The sequence below is a fragment of the Scyliorhinus canicula genome, chromosome 8 (assembly GCF_902713615.1).
Source record: "Scyliorhinus canicula chromosome 8, sScyCan1.1, whole genome shotgun sequence".
Lineage (NCBI taxonomy): Eukaryota > Metazoa > Chordata > Chondrichthyes > Carcharhiniformes > Scyliorhinidae > Scyliorhinus > Scyliorhinus canicula.
This window is the reverse complement of record NC_052153.1, coordinates 85,415,943-85,435,888: the sequence shown is the minus strand read 5'-3', so window position 1 is coordinate 85,435,888 and position 19,946 is coordinate 85,415,943. Positions and strand designations below refer to the sequence as shown.

At 47.3% G+C, this 19,946-nt stretch overlaps 1 protein-coding gene across 2 annotated transcripts in view; it reads right to left on the bottom strand.

Moving 5' to 3' along the window:
* Nucleotides 1-4,951: 4,951 nt before the first annotated feature.
* LOC119970373 overlaps nt 4,952-19,946 on the bottom strand; it is a 149,885-nt gene continuing 134,890 nt past the window's right edge. For both annotated transcript variants that reach the window (XM_038804883.1, XM_038804885.1), the window contains exons 13-15: nt 12,874-12,990; nt 7,204-7,314; nt 4,952-5,580 (exon numbers count right to left, since the gene is read on the bottom strand). In XM_038804883.1, the coding sequence (XP_038660811.1) occupies nt 5,454-5,580; nt 7,204-7,314; nt 12,874-12,990 (355 nt within the window). In that variant the 3' untranslated portion in view covers nt 4,952-5,453. The remainder of the gene's footprint in view (nt 5,581-7,203; nt 7,315-12,873; nt 12,991-19,946) is intronic.

Genomic DNA, 19,946 nt, shown 5'->3' with positions numbered 1-19,946 from the left:
ATCGTTATTTGGGGCAGAAGCAGCTTGCTAAATGTGGTCATGTGGCCGCCAGCCAATTAACAAGGTAGAAACATGGGATCAAATGAATAAAGTGTTAGGGGTGGATAGGAAAGCATTGATCCTAGCATCAGGTGGTGGGAGCACATATTCTGCAACATTTTTAAATGGCAACTGGACCTCTCTGCAGTTCTGCTTCATTGTGCCTGCCGCTTCAGGGGCCAACCTTTTAGCATAAACTGACATCCTTTATCAAGACATAGACCCCTCAGCTCCAAGACATAGATTCATCACCCTCCAGACCACCAGTCTTCATCTCCAGTCTTCGCAGTGTCAGAGCTGAGCAGGGACTGTCAGTCATGGAATGTCGCAGCAGGCAGACAAAGGGCGGCTGCACCTTTCAATAATGCCATCTGCAGGTTATCCTCCAGGTTGTCCAGGAATGGTGGGAGATGCTGCTCCCCAATCACGGAAGAGAGCCCTCTGCCTGACCAAGAAGGCCTGGACGGAGATAGCAGAAGAGGGTAGCAGCCATGAGGTCCAGTATAGGGATGCCAATCATCCAGGATTGGCCTAGAGTTTCCAGGACCTAAAGATCAATTTCCAGGACACTTGTAGTGGTATGATTTGCATAGCTGTCTGCCATTGGTGCAGAACACCGGCTTACCATTGGCCCTGGTCGGTCATGTGCCTCTCGACCGATTGGTTCAGACCAGTCATGTGACGGCTCTCCGATTGGTCGAGAGGCTGAGTTAACCACGCCTCCATACCGACGTATAAATAGTCAGAACGCCCGGCGGTCGTCCATTTATTGTAGTCGACCGCAGGGCTAAGTTCTAGCTTATTAAAGCCTAACTTTTGTACAGCAACTCTTCTCACGTGCAATTGATGGCTCATCAACACTGCTGTGTGCAATCCTGGAGAACAATCATGAGAGCTTTAAATAATAGATATTTTTTGTTATTTTTCCTTGAATATTTCTCTTTACCAGATATTAAAATGGGGAGGGAAAGGCTGCTCAGCTGACAGTCAGTCATTATTCAATTGGGTAATGAATCTTTTTATTTTCCAATTGACCCAGGAAGGCAGCCTTTTTTCCCATTTTCAATATTTTTATATCTGGTAAAAAGAGACTTTTAAAGCAAGTTACCAAACAATTATTTTATTTCTGTCCCTAAGATTTTGCTTCAGGCTAGACGTCAGCAGTGCCTTGAAGATTGATCTTTAATTCTGAATACTCCAGGCCAATCCTAGAGGGTTGGCAAACCTGGCTGCTGCCCTTGGAGGGGATGTCTAATTACCCTGAGCTGCTCCACTGAGCTGCCCCTCATCTTGTCCATTTTGTTGGCTTCCTCTTCCCTGCCCATTCCAATAAAAGCTCCACAATGGCTAAACTTTTCCCGCAGAGTCTAAGGCCTTGCCTGGGCACTGCCACCTTTGAATGATCAGGGATCTGACTGCCTCAGATCCCCATGCATTGCATGTTTAATTCAGAAGGTAGATTTAATTCCAGTCAGAGGTATATAAATATGGCATAGTTACCTTTTCAACAAGCTCCACTGTTTTCCGCCGCTTCTGTGCAACATCAACATCTTGCTGCATCCCCAACCCACATAATTCTCCCCGTATCTCTTCCGCGTGCTCCAGTTTCCTCTCACAAGTCCTGAAAGACGTGCTTTGGACATTCTGAATTCTCCCTCTGTGTACGCGAACAGGCGCCAGAGTGTGGCAACTAGGGGATTTTCACAGTAACTTCATTGCAGTGTTAAGCCTCCTTGTGACACTAATAAAGATTATTATTAATTCATCCCAAGTCTTCACATCAGCGGTGAAATTCTCCGACCCCGGGGGGGGGGGGGTGCCCGCCGAACGGGCCTGTGCCGTGGGGGCACTCTTTTTCTTCCGCCTCCGCCACGGCCTCCACCATGGCGGAGGCGGAAGAGAATCCCCCAGCGCGCATGCGCCAGTGGTGAAGTCAGCGGCAGCTGATGCACCGGCCCATGCGCGAACCGGCGAAGGCCTTTCGGCCAGCGACGGGCAGCGGGCGTCAAAGGCTGCTGCCGCCGGTTTTGGCGCCAGTCGGCGAGGCGCCAACCACTCCAGCACGGGCCTAGCCCCCAAAGGGGCACCACGTTTATTTGTATGGCAATTATCTCCTGCTGTATATTTCAGACCCGATCAGGAGCTTTGATAGGATCATGGGAATTTTGGGAGGGGTTGGTCCCTTTGGGGTTTAAGCTCAGCATGGGGAAAAGTGAGATATTCCCAACTAATGCCCAAGGACAGGGGAGGAGTTCTGGGGGGGGGTCTGCCACTTTCGGTTGGTAGGTGCGAGTTTTTGTTACCTTGGGATACAAGTGGCACATAGTCGGATCCAGCTACATAAGTTGCATTTGGCGCGATTGGTGGAGGGAATGAAGGCGGACTTTAAGAGGTGGGAAGTGCTGCCATTGTCGTTGGCTGGGCAGGCCCAGACAGTAAAGATGATGGTAGTGGCGTAGATTTTGTTTGTGTTTCAGGACTTCCCGATCTTTGTGCCCAGGTCCTTTTTTAGGAAGATTAATGGTATGATCGTGAGGCTCGTATGGGGGGGGGGGGGGGGTAAAGCTCTACGGGCTAGGAGGCTGTTCTTGGGGAGGGATCAACAGGGAGGGGGAGGGTGTGGTTAGGGTTGCCGAACTTGGAGAACTATTATTACTAGCAAACATTGCAATGGTTAGAAAATGGGCGTTGGAGGAGCGGTTGGTGTGGGGGTGGATGGAGGCAGCCGCCTGTAAAGGGACCAGTTTGAGGGCATTATTGCTGGCACCCCTTCTATTCTCGCCAGCCAGTGGTGATATCAGCGTTGAGGGTGTGGAACCAGTGCCGGCAGCATTTTAGAATGGAAGGCATGTCACACTGGGCGCCAATTTGTGACAATCATAGGTTTGCTCCAGTGGGTTTGGCTGCGAGATTCCGAGGTGGTTGCAGGTGGGGATAGAATACTTTAGGGATTAAGTTTGTTGAAGGGAAGTTCGCAGAGCCGGAGGGGACATATTAGTTGCGAAGGGGAATGGGTTCAGGTATCTGCAGATTAGACACTTCATGAGGAAGGAGGTGCCTTCGGGCAAGGTCTCAGATATAGGGGCTGGTTTAGCTCACTGAGCTAAATCGCTGGCTTTTAAAGCAGGCCAGCAGCACGGTTTGATTCCCGTACCAGCCTCCCCGAACAGGCGCCGGAATGTGGCGACTAGGGGCTTTTCACAGTAACTTCATTGAAGCCTACTCGTGACAATAAGCGATTTTCATTTTTTCATTTTCATATATATGGGAGCTGTTGAAGAGAGAATGCCTCGGTGGCAGAGGTTAGGTGTAAGTGGGAGGGGGCGCTGGGGGCTGGAGTATGGAGTGAGACTTTGTGGAGGGTTAATGTATCCTCGTTGTGTGCAGGACTAAAGTCTCATCCAGTTTAAAGTGGTATACAGGGCCCACATGACGGTGTCCAGGATGAGTCGGTTCTTTCCAGCGGTGGAGGATAGGTGCGGATGGTATGCAGGGAGGCTGGCAAGCCATGTCCATATATTTTGGTCGTGTCAGAGGTTGGGGGGATTTTGGACAGGATTTGCAAATATTATGTTGAAGCCTTTGGAGGCAATGGTAGCTCCGTGTCCAGAGGTGGCAATATTTGGATTGTGGAGGATCTGGGAGTGCAGGTGGGGTGAAGGGCCAATGTACTCGCCTTTTCCTCCCTGATAGCCCAGAGACAGATTGAGTTGCGCTGGCGGGGCTCAGAGCTGCCGAGTGAGGGGGTGTTGGTGAGCGATTGGCAGAGTTCCTGCACTTAGAGAAAATCAAGTTCGCCATTAGGGCTGAAGTATTGAATCGTCAGCGGGGTGGGGGTTGGGTACTTGTTCTGTTCAGATTGGATTAAAAGTTTAAAAAGGGGGGGGGGAGATGAGTGGAGCTGTGTGTAAGGATGATTTGGCTGTTTGCTGTTGCAGATTTGTGTGTTTTTTCTTCTTTGTTATGTATATATTTGAAAATGCCTCCAATAAAATGTTTTCAAAAAAGAAAGTGCCAGGCAATGACCATCTCGAACAAGAGAGAATCTAACTATTGTCCTTTGACATTTAATGGCATTACCATCGCCGAATCCCCTATTATCAACATCCTGGGGTTACCATTGACCAGAAACTAAATTGGACTAGCTGTATAAATACTGTGGCTAAAAGAGCAGGTCAGAGGCTAAGAATCCTGTGAAAAGTAACTCACTTCCTGACTCCCCAAAATTTGTCCAACATCCAGAAGGTCCAAGTCAGGAGCGTAATGGAATACTCCCCATTTGCCTGGATGAGTGCAACTCCACAACACTCAAGCTTGACACCATCCAGGACAAAGCAGCCCACTTGATTGGCATCCCATCCACAAACATTCACTCCTTCCACCACCAAAGCAGAGTGACAGCAATGTGTACCATCTACAAGATGCACTGGAGGCCAGTCCTCCTGGTCACACTCCCAAAGCTCACAGCTCCCACCACCTTGTCCCAGGCAGCACTGACTGCCCTATGGCTAACTCTCCAGGACCCTCAGGAGAGCAGGACATCCCTCCTGGCCTCCACGGCATCTAGCAGCCTCCTCAGATCTGCGTCCCTAAATCTTGGGGCTGGACTCCTCGGCGCTATTGTTCTGAGCTGGCTGGGTTGGCTGGGCAGGTACTGTTTAAGTGCTGCTTGACCTCGTTAGCGGGGGGCGGGTGAGCACGGTCCTGGCGAATCAGTTGGTGAGCCTTCATTTGCAGCGAGACGCCCGTGAAGCCTCGTTAAGTGGACCAATTAATGTTGAATTGTGTTGCCGGCCTCGCTGGGCCGAGCGCTGGGAAGCTCGCAGCAATTCCCACTCGCTACCACACTTGGGAAATTTTTCTGGAGAATCACGGCCATAGACATTTTTACTTTTTATTTTCTCTTTTCTCTTAATTATCTGTCTTCATTTTGCTTTCCATACCTAATTTGGCATTGAATTTGCTATTCTAATTTACATTTTCAGGTTCAGACTCTGTGCTGCTCATTATTCAATCTTTAATCCGATTAGATCAGAAGATACAAAGTAGCTTGTCCTGTTCACAAAGGTCTCAAATGCTCTTTAGATGGTTCATCATCACTTTTGGCTTTATAATTACCAGAGAGTTCCAGTGAAAACTCCTTTAGAAATCCATAACAAGAGAAAGTGTAATGAATGGCTGACGCATTTCATTTATGTCATAAGAGGCATCCTGCAACATTGGTACCTCTTCAAAATGGGAGCATAGTAGCTCATGTTATTGCAAACTGAGAGTACTTGTGAAGCTTCGCGGTAGTTTTCCTAAGTCACAATCTGATAAATGTAGCACCCACATTTATAAAATGATGTTGCAGGGGGAATTTCACAAAACTGAGCAAGGCAGGCACTACAACCTACAACGGGATCACAATGTTTTCAGCGGCCTCGGTTGGTGACAGCACTAAGTGGAAGGTCATGGTGCAGCTTCACTTGCTTGTTGACATCTTGAATAGTTTTCAGATCATGGATTGAATGGCACCCATACATATGAACCAACTTCAGTCTAAAAACAAATGAAAAAGCAAATATAGAATGTTATATTAAACACATGTACAAACTAAGTTTTACAGTGATGAAACTGACAGGTGCAGCTGAGGTCGATTGAATGACAATCTTTTTACTCTTCAAAACACTTTCAACTAAAATCCTTTTGTGCATGTCTGTAATTCGTTGTTCAATGCGAATCTAACAAATTATTGTATCCAGGCTTGCGTGGCAGCCCCAACATCCTACAAACCCAAAATGTTTGCAATTTCAAATTTTGCTTTCACTTTCAGCTCCTTTACAAAAGGGATTGATGAGGGGTCTTCCTTATGAACAGGAAGATTATAGTAACTTACCCCAAAAGCAATAAACAAAATGGAGAGGCGAAACTAAATATTATTACATTTCCATTAATTTTTATTGTTAAGAGATTGTACTTTTTCCTTCCCTTTAGGAATCCAGATACCAATTTCCATCTAAAATATTGGACTTGATGAGGGAAGTAGGAAGCACAGGCGATTTTCCATGTGTCCCACTGGAAAGTTGATGATCCACGATGGCACAGTGGTTCGCATTATTGCCTCACAGTGCCAGTGACCTGGGTTCTATTCCAATCTTGGATGAGTGTGTGGAGTTTGTCGGCTCTCCCTCTATCTGCATGGGTTTCCTCCGGGTGCTCCGGTTTCCTCCCACAATCAAAAGATGTACAGGTTAGGTGGATTGGCCACGCTACGTTTCCCTTTAGTGTCCAAAAAACGTTAGGTGGGGTTACAAGGAAAGGGTTGGAGCATGGGCCTAGGTAGGGTGCTAACTCGATGGGCTAAATGGCCTCCTTCTGCACTGTACGGATTCTATGATTCGCAAATGCGGAGAATCGAAAAGGCTGCCGTGGGACAGGCCGTGACCCACAGCAGCCTTCACGGCCACTTCCGGGGCCGATTCTCCCCCCCCCCCCGGGCGGGGCTAGGAGTGCGGCCCCGTGCGTCACGGTGGCGCAGCCTTGATGACGGTCGTCAAGGCCACACGTCAAGCGTCACGCATGCGCAGGTTGGACAACGCCAACCCGCGCATGCGCAGTTGGCGTCTTTCTCCTCAGCCGCCCGGCAAGACGTGGCAGCTTGATCTTGCCGGGCGGCGGAGAGGAAAGAGTGCGTCTGTTTTGGGCGCTGGCCCGACGATCGGTGGGCACCGATCAAGGGCCTGTCCCCTCCCGAGCACAGTCGTGGTGCTCCCATGCCAATCGGGCCTCTAGCACCCGTTTTACGATGGCAGCGAGCAGGTGTGTTTGCTGCTGTGGTGAAACGGGCGTGAAGGGCCGGTCGCTCGGCCCATCGGCCTTAGAGAATCGCCGCTCGCCGTTTTTTACGGCGAGCGGCGATCCGTGGCGTGGGTCGGGTATTGGGGGGGGGGGAGAATAGCGGGAGGGCGTGAAAAATGTCGGGATGCCCTCCTGCTATTCTCCTACCCGTCATGGGGGGCAGGAATCGCGCCCCATGGCTGCAGACCTGAATTCCCTCTGTAGCACAGTGCATTAAACACTTATTCTCTGCACTGCCCTTACCTTCTATGGGATATTTCAATACCAGCTTTATGTGAACATGAATTTTGAGCAGACCTCTTTAATTAAAATTCCCAAACATACCGTTTGCAGTTTTTACACAACTTTTTAATGGTATCTCCCGTCATTTCTTTGCAGAAACTGAGTTTCACACACTCTAGGTTTTGGTTGCAGTAGCTGGCCAGTAAACAAATCCTAGGTTATGGAAAAAGGATGAAACTATATAAGTGCAATCAATAGATTCAATTGTCTAGCATCTAATCTTGTACAGCAAGAGAACAGGCAGGCAGCTGCTGGGGAAATAGGAACCTGTTAACGGAAGTGAAAATCTTTACATCACTAATCATAGCTCAAGCAGCATAGCTCAAGCAGTTTATAATGATCAGGTTAAAATACAGTTTATTGGTTCATTGATGATAATATATACTATTCGTTAGTTATAATTCCTTAGATATGAAATTAAAAGAAAATCGCTTATTGTCACAAGTAGGCTTCAAATGAAGTTACTGTGAAAAGCCCCTAGTCGCCACATTCCGGTGCCTGTTCGGGGAGGCTGGTAGGGAATTGAACCGTGCTGCTGGCCTGCCTCGGTCTGCTTTAAAAGCCAGCGATTTAGCCCTGTGCTAAACCCACCCCAGATAGGTCAGCTTGAGTTTCAGTTAAAGGTTAAAATCAACCCAATTACATTTTGATACTTGCAAATATAAGCAGTGTGTAGCCTGCTGAACAAATCTGTTATTGACAGTGTGATGTTGGAGTCAAAACTATAAAAGGTATATGACATATGTCACTGTCATCTATGCCATTCTTGCCATGCTCAGTTTGCTTTCTATTATTTGTTAAAAAAACAATGGACAGAATTTTACAAAAAAAAAGGCAGTATCAGGTTCAGTCAGAAAACCAGCCGATTATTCGCTAAAGAAACAGGCTGGCTTCCTAACAAGATCTTCCCACATTTTACCATTTTTTGAAGGGGGGCCTTCTTAACAGTCCACATCAGTATTCACCTGTCCCCATAGCCGCCTATGAATAGACAGGCCTGACTGTACCCCACGCTAACCCCCCAGAAGTGCAAATTGGATGTAACCAGGGAAATTTCCTGACTCATGCTATCTTGCCAGCAAAAGCCCCCCTATGTATTCTTCACAAAATCAGAGATTAAAAGGCTAACATTGCTGAGAGACGCTAATCATCTGCTTCTTCTGTGAAGGACAAAAAAGGAGCAGTTGCCATGACGACTTTGAAAGTCCAATTTTAAATTCAAAGGCACTGCAATTGAGGAATGGAAAATGAAATTGGACAGGAAGCTTGCGTGTTCTTTAATTGTTCTAATTTGCATATTTTAATTAGCAGCCACTTCAGAGATTGAACAAGAACTGAATATATACAATGATAATGATAAAAATGCTCCCTTATTGAATGTGGTAGTAGTGGAATGAGCATGCAGCTAAAAGTGTTCTGATGTAAATCCACTTTTGAAAGATGCTTTCAGGTTTCAAAATGTACAAAATCTACTGATTAATGAGAAATACTAATTTTATTCCTATTCATTGGCACAATTGGGTGACACTGACAACAGAAAAGCATATATGGGGGCTGTACATATGCGCGCACACACACACACTCCATGGAAATTGCTTCCAAACACTGGCTGAGTGCTATTCCTGAAGGTGGCTGTTTTAGCATCTCCAGGTAGTGTCAACATCCATTTGTTCCAAAATTGCAGGCGAAAGCCAGGCTTTGAAGCAGGCATTTTTTATATGTATCGCAAACATTTCATAGTGTGATTTTCATAGTTTCACCAAAATAATCCTTTTTGTTTCACTTTCAGCTTCAAGGACAATATATAGAATGTGCAAACAATTGACAAGAATAGCATATTCTACCTTGATATTCAATAATTGTAACAAAATGTAATTACGCCTGTAGTTGTACCCCACTTACATAAATGGATTTACTTAAACACGCAGGAAGAGTAGAATTTTATGGTTCCATTGTAGTTGGAGTGGAACGGAAAACGTGGAGAGCTGTTCATTGACTTCAGCGGGACCAGATAATCCTGCCGACAGGAGGAGCCATAGAATTCAGTCCCCAGTATTACTGATTCAGTTTTGGAGGTGGTAGCATCATGGCCTATCATTCTACTTCCAGACAGCAGCAGAATAAGGCGAGCCAAACAGATCAAGAAAATCTGTGGAAGTAGCAGAGGAATTAGCAGCCGCAGCATAGTGACGAGAGACTGAAAAGACTCTTGAGAGAGGCTACTGGAGAGCACTTCCCCAGTGGGTTATGGTACCAGAGGTCCTATGGCCTGCTTGACGGTGATCCAAGTGATGAGCTGGCATTGGTTTAGCATCTCTGTGCTTCCATTGCAAGGTCTTACACTGATGTCAGTAGCAGTATCTTCAGGTTACATCCGTAATCCCCTAATTACCTTGCACAGAGACTCGTAAGTCCAAAATATCTGCCACACGTGATTGCCTGAGGATGAAAAGATCATAGGAGCTGTCTGGATACTGTGCGTACACCTAAATGAAACACTTGTGGTCACAGACAGCTTGACATTTAGGGGCGAAATTCCTTCCTATTGAGGAATCTCCTTGGTTGCTCAGTCAGTGCTTTAATGATCACTTGGATGCAACCGATGACCCTTTGTACCTTAGGAAATCCATCAATGGAGGCAGATCTCCCTTCTCTCAGTTCTTGGAATCCTATGTAAGCTATTACTCTCTCGAACACAGCATCCACCACCGTAATGACTAACGGCACTTGAGGAATGGCACCCAGATCAGCAGCCACTGTTTGCAACAAACCAGATATGAAGACGATCAGAGCCTTTTGTGCCTATCTCATGTTCACAAGACCTGCTAGGATCATGGCGATCTTCAATGAGTGAATACAGCTCTAACTGAGTTGCCTCCTGAGAAATGAATGTTTTGATATTTAATTGCAACTTATCCTTCATCAATACACCCTGCTATGAGTGCATTGCTTTTGTTGTCACTCAGTCCTTCCCTCCTCGCTTCTGATCCCTCTTTGCCAGGGGTCTGCATCTGCTATTGAAGGTGCTCCTCATCGCTGTTCATCTCCAATTCAGGTCGCTATTTTCATTTGTAGGGATGGCCTTGCTCATCTCCAGCTGGAATATCAAGGCATCCTGGAACACCGTGCAATATTTCTGTGACCTTGTGCATTCCCACTCTACTCCAAGCCCCAACAACTGTACCATCAGGGACAAGTTTACTAACATGATAGTTTTTTGAGGTCACAAAGATGATTGATGCAGGTAGGGCAGTGGATGTTGTCTATATGGACTTCAGTAAGGCCTTTGACAAGGTCTCTCATGGCAGACTGGTATAAAAGGTGAAGTCACACAGGATCAGGGGTGAGCTGGCAAGATGGATACAGGACTGGCTAGGTCATAGAAGGCAGAGAGTAGCAATGGAAGGGTGCTTTTCTGATTGGAAGGCTGTGACTAGTGATATTCCGCAGGGATCAGTGCTGGGACCTTTGCTGTTCGTAGTATATATACATGATTTGGAGGAAAATGTAACTGGTCTGATGAGTAGGGCACTGAGGACACGGGTTTGAATACCGCCCTGGGTCACTGTCCGTGTGGAGTTTGCACATTCTCCCCGTGTCTGCGTGGGTTTCACCCCCATAACCCAAAGATGTGCAGGGTAGGTGGATTGGCCACGCTAAATTGCCCTTGAATTGGGAAAAAAACAATTGGGTACTCTAAATTTTTTTTAAAATTGCCCTTAGCATCCAAAGATGTGTGGGGTTACAGGGTTGAGGGGGTAGGACAGGGGCCTGGTTGGGGTGCTCTTTTAATGGGTCAGTGCAGACTTGATGGGCCAAATGGCCTCCTTCAGCACCATCGGGATTCTATGAATTTATGAAATGAATCATTTATATTTTGTAAGTCTCCTCAGTGCATATTGATCAAAATTTATTATTCAACTTTTCCTGTGTTTATCTTGTGCACACCTTAAATTCCCTGTCCCTATTTTTTGTTCTGCATGTCTGTAGAATAATATTAATTTTTATATTCTTTGATAATCAAACTTGAATCTCTCTGTCTTCAAAATTGTTTTTTTTGCTTCTGTCCTGACCTTTTCATATTCCCTTTAGACATCTTCAATTTTATTCTCTATGTATGTCTATGTCTTTCTCTATACCTACCACAACTCTGCAATAACCTCTCTCCAGAAGTAAAACCACCTTATGCATTGGTTTTCAGGTAAGTGGCAGTATGTCCTGCACCTATACGCTGTCAGTAGGGTAAGGATTTTATCCAGACATTTTGTTCGCTGCATATGGTCCTTCCTCCTGTTGCTCCTGAATTCCTCTCATCAGACTGATGTCTTTCAGAAGGATTCCCAAGTATAGGAAGTAAAGTAAGCCTGAAGCCTCTTAAAATTTTTAGAAAGTTGTAGAGCTACTTCTAACAATTTATAATCATCTAAGTCACCAAAAACCTACTTGAAACCACCAGCAAAATGTCTCCCAAACATTTGGAGTGTTCTAAATCAGGGGAAAGAAAGAAACACCTGCATTTTTGAAGTGACTTTCACACCTCAGGGCATTCCTAAGCGCTTTACAGCCAATTAACTACTTTCAAGAGCGACAATGTAAAGGCCAATCCTTTAAGTAATGCTGTAAATGTCACCTTGCAGCCTGCACTACCGCCTTTGATTGCTGGGAGGGTTGAGAAAGTATCAACAGCAATCCTAATTGACCCAAGCCACTTGAAGTCTCTTTACTGGTGCAGTGGGACAGCAGTGAGAAAATAAAATGGCCTCCTGATGTTTGTAATAGTTTATTAGTTAATTTGGTATTAAGTCAAACAAATCAGGAAAGTCCCAAGCAGTTGAAGTGAGATGTTGCAATTGACTTCATGACGGATAGTGACATCCAGATATCAGCCTACAATTCACAGCAGGTGCGATGCCATTCACATGCAATTACATTAGAAGGATGGTTATTATAGGCTGACTGCATGAAAGTATGTGATATGCTGAAAATGGTATTCATCTTAGTTGGTGTTTGCTGCCATGCTTGCTGCCTGGGATGCGATAGCATTCAATCTTGAAGAGAACCCCCTCTGTGCTTCACTCCTGCAATAGGGGATTCTGTTCTATTAAATAGTTTGCCGGTTTGTCGGACATCCTCAAAACGTGTTGGCACACCCAGTAGACAAACTCAACGTTGATAAGCATCAAAGGACAAAGTCTTAGTGCTCCCTAGTACCTAATATTATAGGATTATAAATCATTACCAGCATTAGAATTTTCTGTTTTTAAACAGCAATTTATTTTTGATATTAGCTGCAATAATGAGGACAGATTCTGTTTGGGATTAGCCACTGTTATTTTGGGGGTTTCCTCTCTGCCTAATTATGACCGACAGAATCTGCCCAGTGTTATCCCAATTGATAATTCTGCAGTGTGAATATTACAAGTGTTATGCACCGTCATTCTGGATAAAACTATCCTAATCATGCTCTCATTAGGCTGGAACTTATGCTTCCCAATAGTATGCATGTAGTATGAAATGTCTTTATTTTCTATTTTAATGCGTGTCAAACCATTTGAAAATGAATAAGTTAATGTTTCTGCTAAGTTAGTAACCATGGGATATGAATGTGTTAGGTATTTGCACGCTGTCATGCTAATTTACCAGCTAAATCAATAAGGACAACAGGGGAGAACATATTGAACACAGCAAAAGTCTGTTCATGTGAGCACTTACCCCATTTTGCTAGTTGCTGTGGAGCTAAGGTCAAGATATTGCAGTTTGTGACAGCTCATGGCTAGAGCCTGTACACCTGTATCTGTTACTTTCTTGCAGCCACTGACATCAAGGTGCCTGTTGCCAGGAAACAAAAAAGACTTTAAGGAAGATTAAACGAAATGTCTGCAGTTCACTAACAAGGGTGTTTTATTTCAAGGTTATATTAATCAATAGATTGATTGCTGGCATGAGGCAACAGTTCTTTACTTCCTTTTAGTCAGGAATCAGACTTTAAAGTGTATTAACATTCTGGGCAGGTTCTCCATCGGGCAATGCTAAAATCGGGAAATACGATTGGGCGGAGAATCGGTTCTGATGCCAAAATCATGACGGGCATCGGTTTCACGCCAAATCGCAATTCTCCGGTGCCTCGACTGCGGCGTCAATGTGTTCCACTCTGCACGTACCGCCTGACCCAGTATTTTCCGCGTTCTCCGCAATTCTCCGCCTCCACTGAGAGGAATTACTGACGGTGAGGTTCACTTGTACTTATAAAAATCGGGAACAAGCGCCATGGCTAATGAGGGAGAGAGATGAGGTAGGACATGGAGAAGCGCGACCATGGGCTGCCGGTCCTGACACTGGCCGGGGTGGCTGTGGGGTGGCCCTGCCAGGCATGCGGGGGGGGGGGGGGGGGGGGGGGGTTGGGTGGCAAACGGGCATGCGGCCAGGGTTAGCCCCAAGGAGTAGGGGCAGTGTGCAGGCACGGAGCGCCATTGCCGTGGACCACAAGGCAGCCATCTTGCTGCGCATCCCACTGACCACCCCCCTTGGCCCCTGGTTCTGCAGAGTGACACCGGCTGCATGAGTGCCCCTATCCCAACACCCTCGTACCCCGGCCGCCACCCTCTGCTATACCATCCCCCCCAACTGGCTGCCACCCGTCGGCAGGGCATCAAGCAGCCTGCCCAAGGGCAATCCCCACAGTAGCCCCTACAGGGGAGCACACCACTGGCATGGGCAGCACCAGCTGATGGCACCCCTGGCAGCAGGGACAGACACCAGCATCAGAGGCTCCCACGGTGCCGGGCACCGATAGGGCCAGGGGTGCGGGGGGAGTCCACAGTGCCAACCTGGGCCACTATATAGGCTGGTGGATCTCGTTGGGCACGGGGGTACATGTCGGCTTTTCATCTCCTGTAGTCAATGGATATTGGAATGAAACCAGCAATGGTGGCCTTCCTCCTAGTCGCCACTGCCCTGGGGGATGCACTGCAGCTGGAGTTGCTCGAGGAGCAGGAAGCTGCAGCAGCGGAGCATACTCCAGAGGCTCAGGAGGCAGCCAGTGAGGATGGAGAGCCTGCATCCCGATAGGCTGAGGTGGAGGTGATGCAAAGAAGGCGCGGCATGAGGCCTCGCATGTATCGACAGCGCCTGTCACTCGTGGACCTGCCAGACTGGGCATGCCATCGAAGACTCTGGCTGATCAGGGGGACAGTGCGACATATGTGCCAGAACACGGCGCACTTGGCACCGTGGGGGTAGGGAGAGGACCCCCCCTCCCGTTGGCCATTAATGTGATGGTCGCCTTGAACCTCTACGCCATGGGGTCCTTCCATGTGCCGAGTGGGCACCTGTCCGAGATATCACAGAGCTCAGTGTATAGGTGCAAAGAACAAAGAACAACGAACAAAGAAAAGTACAGCACAGGAACAGGCCCTTCGGCCCTCCAAGCCCATGCCTACCATGCTGCCTGTCTAAACTAAAATCTTCTACACTTCCTGGGTTCGTATCCCTCTATTCCCATCCTATTCATGTATTTGTCAAGATGCCGCTTAAATGTCACTATCGTTCCTGCTTCCACCACCTCCTCCGGCAGCGAGTTCCAGATATCCACTACCCTCTGTGCAAAAAACGTGCCTCGTACATCTCCTCTAAACCTTGCCCCTTGCACCTTAAACCTATGCCCCCTAGTAATTGACCCCTCTACCCTGGGGAAAAGCCTCTGACTATCCACTCTGTCTATGCCCCTCATAATTTTGTAGACTTCTATCAGGTCGCCCCACAACCTCAGTCGTACCAGTGAGAACAAACCAAGTTTATTAAACCTCTCCTCATAGCTAATGCCCTCCATACCAGGCAACATCCTGGTAAATCTCTTCTGCACCCTCTCTAAAGCCTCCACAGCCTTCTGGTCGTGTGGCGACCAGAATTGAACACTATACTCCAAGTGTGGCCTAACTAAGGTTCTATACAGCTGCAACATGACTTGCCAATTCTTATACTCAATGCCCCGGCCAATGAAGGCAAGCATGCCGTATGCCTTCTTGACTACCTTCTCCACCTGCATTGCACCTTTGCATCTGCGTCGTAATGGAGGCCCAGTCGGCACAATACATCCATTTCAATGTGGACTGAGCCCACCAGAATGCCAGGGTAGTGGGATTGGCCACCTTTGTCGACATGCCCCGGGTCCAGAAGTTGATCGACGGGATGCATGTTGCCCAATGAGCACACTCCGGCTCCTGTTCGGGTACACTGAGGGAGAATTCAAAATGTCCAATTCACCCGACAGGCATGTTTTTTGGGACTTGAGACAGGAAACCGGAGCACCCAGAGGAAACACACGCAGACATGGGGAGAACGTGCAGACAGTGACCCAGCAATTTAGCTTGGTCAATCCACTTAACCTGCACATCTTTGGGTTGTGGGGGTGAAACCCACGCAGACACGGGGAGAATGTGCAAACTCCACACAGCCAGTGATCCGGGGCCGGGATCGAACCTGGGACCTCAGCGCCGTGAAAACGCAATTTAAAGGAGGAGGCAAGAGTGCAGATTAGCAATGTGGTGGATGGTTACCTGAAAATAATAGTGAGGGACAGAACAGGTGGCTGTCTTTATGCACCAAGGAATTATAGAAGAGTAGGGATATCTAACATTAAAACAAATTAACGAGCTTGTATCTAAATGCAAGAAGCCTCCGTAACAAACTTAATGAGCTAATAGCGCAAATGGAAACAAAAGGTTAGGACTTGGTGGGGATTACTGAAACGTGGTTGCAGGGAGACCAGGTCTGGGAATTGAATATCCAAGAGTATGCAGTATTATGGAAAGATAGGGTGAAAGGAAAAGGAGGTAGCGAAGCCCTGCTGGTGAGGAAAGGGATCAGTGCTGTAATGAGAAATGACATAAGCACTGGAGATCAAGATGTTGAATCAGTCTGGGTAGCAATAAGAAATAACAAAGAACAAAGGGAAGAAGTCCTTGGTAGGAGTAATCTATAGGTCCTCAAATAGTTCTACAGTCTGGAGGAATCAAATTGGCAAGGGTAGCCTGGAGGCAGAGTTCATTGAATGCATTAGAGATTGTTTCCTGGAACAGTATGTTGGGGAACCAAACCAGGGGGGAGGCTACTCTCGATTTGGTATTGTGTAATGAGGAGGGATTAATTAATGATCTCATAGTTGAGGACCCACTCGGGAGTAGTGACCATAGTACGGTAGAATTCAAGATTCAGTTTGGGGACGAGAAAGCGGAGTCCCACACTAGTGTTCTGGAATTAAACAAGGAAATTACATAGGTTTGAGGTCAGATTTGACCCGTATAGACTGGGCAGGAAGGCTAAAAGGTAGGGCAGCTGATGAGCAGGGGCAGTTGTTTAAGGCGATACTCAATTTTTCACAACTAAAATATATCCCAGTGAGGAAGAAAGATGGTAACAGGGGCAAAAAATATCCATGGCTAAACAAGGAGGTCAAGGACATTATAAAGACAAAAACTAAGTTATATGATATTGGAAAGGCCCGGGGCAGACTGGAAGATTGGTAAATTTTCAAACATAGACAAAGGGATACTAAAGAAGTAATCTAAAAAAGCTAAGGTAAATTATGAAAAAAAACTAGCACAGAATATCAAAAAGGATAGCAAAAGCTTCGACAGGTACATAAAAGGATGAGAGTGAGTAAGGTGAATGTTGGCGCAATCTAAATCTTAATTCACTTACAATTAGTGTAAACAGTGAGTCCCCACATGAATCATGTTGAGCCAGAGTCCACAGGAATCTGATTCACCTGACTCAGGGCTCAGCTGTTCACTGCTAACAAGGGAGGCCAGCATTGAATTAGTCCCTCAGCACTTATTCCCAGTCAAGCCAGGAGGATGGCATTGCGGAGACCTGCTCCTCAATTTTTGGATTCCGGCCTGGCCAGACTTTTGGACACAGTGAAGGAGAAGTGGGGCACCCTGTACCCCCGAGGGGGTAGGAGACCTACCAGAACGCAATGGAAGCTGCAGTGATTGTGTTTAAACTTACAAACCTGGTGACTATTTATTGGGCAGCCAAGGGTCAAAGACTTTGGGTATTTTTCTAAGAATTATTGGTAAATTCACTTGTGTTGTGACTCCGGGTCAAGTGAGGCTGGAAGTGACTGTGCACAATCCCAGTGTGTCATAACAATACTAAAGCACAAGGATGGGAGTTAGAGCGCTGTCATCAGAAAGACAGGAGTCTGGCGTTATCAGATCCTGATCACGCCAGTTGGAGCAGGCTGGGAGAATGGCAAACTGTTTGGAGCCCGGCGCCTGTTTTTATGCTTTTCCCGCTATTTTCCTGACAGAACACAATTGGTGCAGGCGCAGCGCAGCCAAATAATCTTCCCTGTGTTTTGAGAATCTTTATGAACAGCCCAAGTCCCAGGATCCTAAGGATCCCAGCCCAAAATGGCACAATTTTTGATAGCATTTAACGTGAAGGAAAGTACTTCCTTTAACTAGAATTGTGCTTGCTACAGCAAGAACAATTTGTCCCCCCCCCCACCATGGCGTATTTTCCACAGGTGGAATCTTCCGGTTCCGCCGAGATCTATGACGTTTTGTATGTTTCGCCCACCCTGCTGATGGGGAACCCGCCACAGGTTGTCGCCTTCAGTGGAACCACTAGATCCCGCCATGGGAAGGCCTGGAAAACCCCACCCATTGTCTTTAAATGGAAAACCATTCTGATTTATAGAAGCATAAACAAACTAAATAAACACCACGCCAAAAGAGTAGGTAATGTTGCAAACTCATCTTCACCCTGCCTTTGAACATTTGGCAGAATTATTCAAGCACTTGACGTCAGGCAATCATGCCCAGCATCAGTGGCACTCTGTAGAACCTCAGGAGGTGCTGCTTTCGGGAAACCAAAACAACAATTCCTATATTTAGCATTAATTCAGGGTGTGCAAGGTACTCGGGGTGTTTCACCAAGTTCCTTGATTTTACTGTTTACTATTATGCATAGTTTAAACTATACTCATATTTGTTTCCATGGCACCCACATTGTGTGTAAATAGCATTACCTTATGACATTTTAACACATCAGGTATGTGTACATAGTCACCCTACGACTTACACAATTTCACATTTGTTGACTTTATGTCAATAGAAACATTGGCTCAAAGTTTCCTCAAAACTGCTCCCACTATCCTCATAATTTCACCAGAAGTGTGACAGAAGTCCCACTTTATATGTGTAAACTTATGTTCATAGAATTGGAGTAGCTCCAGGAATTTCAGAGCCTATTTACAAAAGCAAATAACTTGCATGAAGTTAACTTGTTCAAATCTGGCTGGCAAAATGGGAAGAGATTAATCTTGGTCGCTGTATAATTATTTCTTTAGCATCTACTAGAACAACAAGAGGATAATAAAGTACAAAAATCTAGTAAATTTAGGTACAGGAATTTTTGATTGGCAGTTTCCTGCCCTGTTACCAGAAGAGTCAGTGTGGAACAAATCCCTGACTTCATCCAAGAAGCTTTAATTGGCTGGAATAGGACTTCCAGCCCTCATTCAGGAGGAATTCCCACCTGGACAACCAGCAACTCCATAGTCCCATAGCACCACTAACAGCAGTGGCCAGGACTGAAACTACAAGCAGTCCACAGATTTAAAGGGCCAAATTGACCGTTCCTGAGTCTAAGGGCTGAATTCTCTGCCGTCCGGATTCTCCGTTTTACCGGCAGCCCGGGGGTTTCTCAACAGCGTGAGGCCACCCCACAATGGAAAACCCCATTGACCAGCCGGCGAAACGGAGCATCCCGCCAGAAATCTGGTGCAACGGGACGGAGAAACCCACCCTAAGTGTTGGCACCGGGGCAGGATTGGTGGACTTCTACAACAGCAAAACTGGCACCGCACCTGGACCAATTCAACATCCATTATGGGGCTAGCACCAGTGCCACGTGGAACATAATCGATTCTAATGGGAAACGGTGTGGGGTTCGCCAGGTTGTCGATTGACACTCAGGAGGCTGACAAGCTGCAGCCACATATACAAACTGCACTCCTCACACACACCATCCCAGCCAACCAGCGAGGAGAGCGGCACCCTGTTTCACAGACGCCGAACTCGAGACCCTGCTAGATACCATAGAGCAGAGACAGGTGCCACCTGTACCCAGGCCCGAGGAAGGAGGCTGCCAGCCGCCGCCGTTCGCCGTGCCTGGAAGCAGGTGGCAGGAGGTGGTCAGCACTGTGGGCAACACCATCCAGATCGGCCAGCAGTGCAGGAAGAAACTGCACGTCCACCTTAAAGCAGCCAGGGTGAGTCGGCAGCGCTGTGCCTCAAGCACCAACCCCATCCCACACACTCATAACCCCACCTCCCCCACAGCCGAAAGGCAGTCGAACCCCCACCCTGCACCATGTGCCGGCAGTCATACGGCCCACATTGGCCAGGTGCCTTGGCCACTGACGCCACCAGCTACCCACCCTTGGGCTGCATGCGTCGGACTCTCTAACACTGCGTTTTCTGTTTCTTCCCAACCCCCAGGAGATGGCCGTCGGGAGCGGGAGAAGACTGGAGGGGAACCGTCGGACCTGTGGCTATTCACCACAGCAGAGCAGAGGGCCCTGGACATGGTTGGCGGACCCGAAGAGAGTGCAGTCACCGGGTTGGAGCGCAGCATCGGTCGAAGAAGTGAGACCCCGCTGAGCTGCTGTTCCTCATGACTTGTGTGTCACCCCGCCCCCCCCCCCCCCCCCCCCCCCCCAACACCACTCCCATACCACCCTCACATCCACAATATTTGGCAGTCAGATTTGGGGA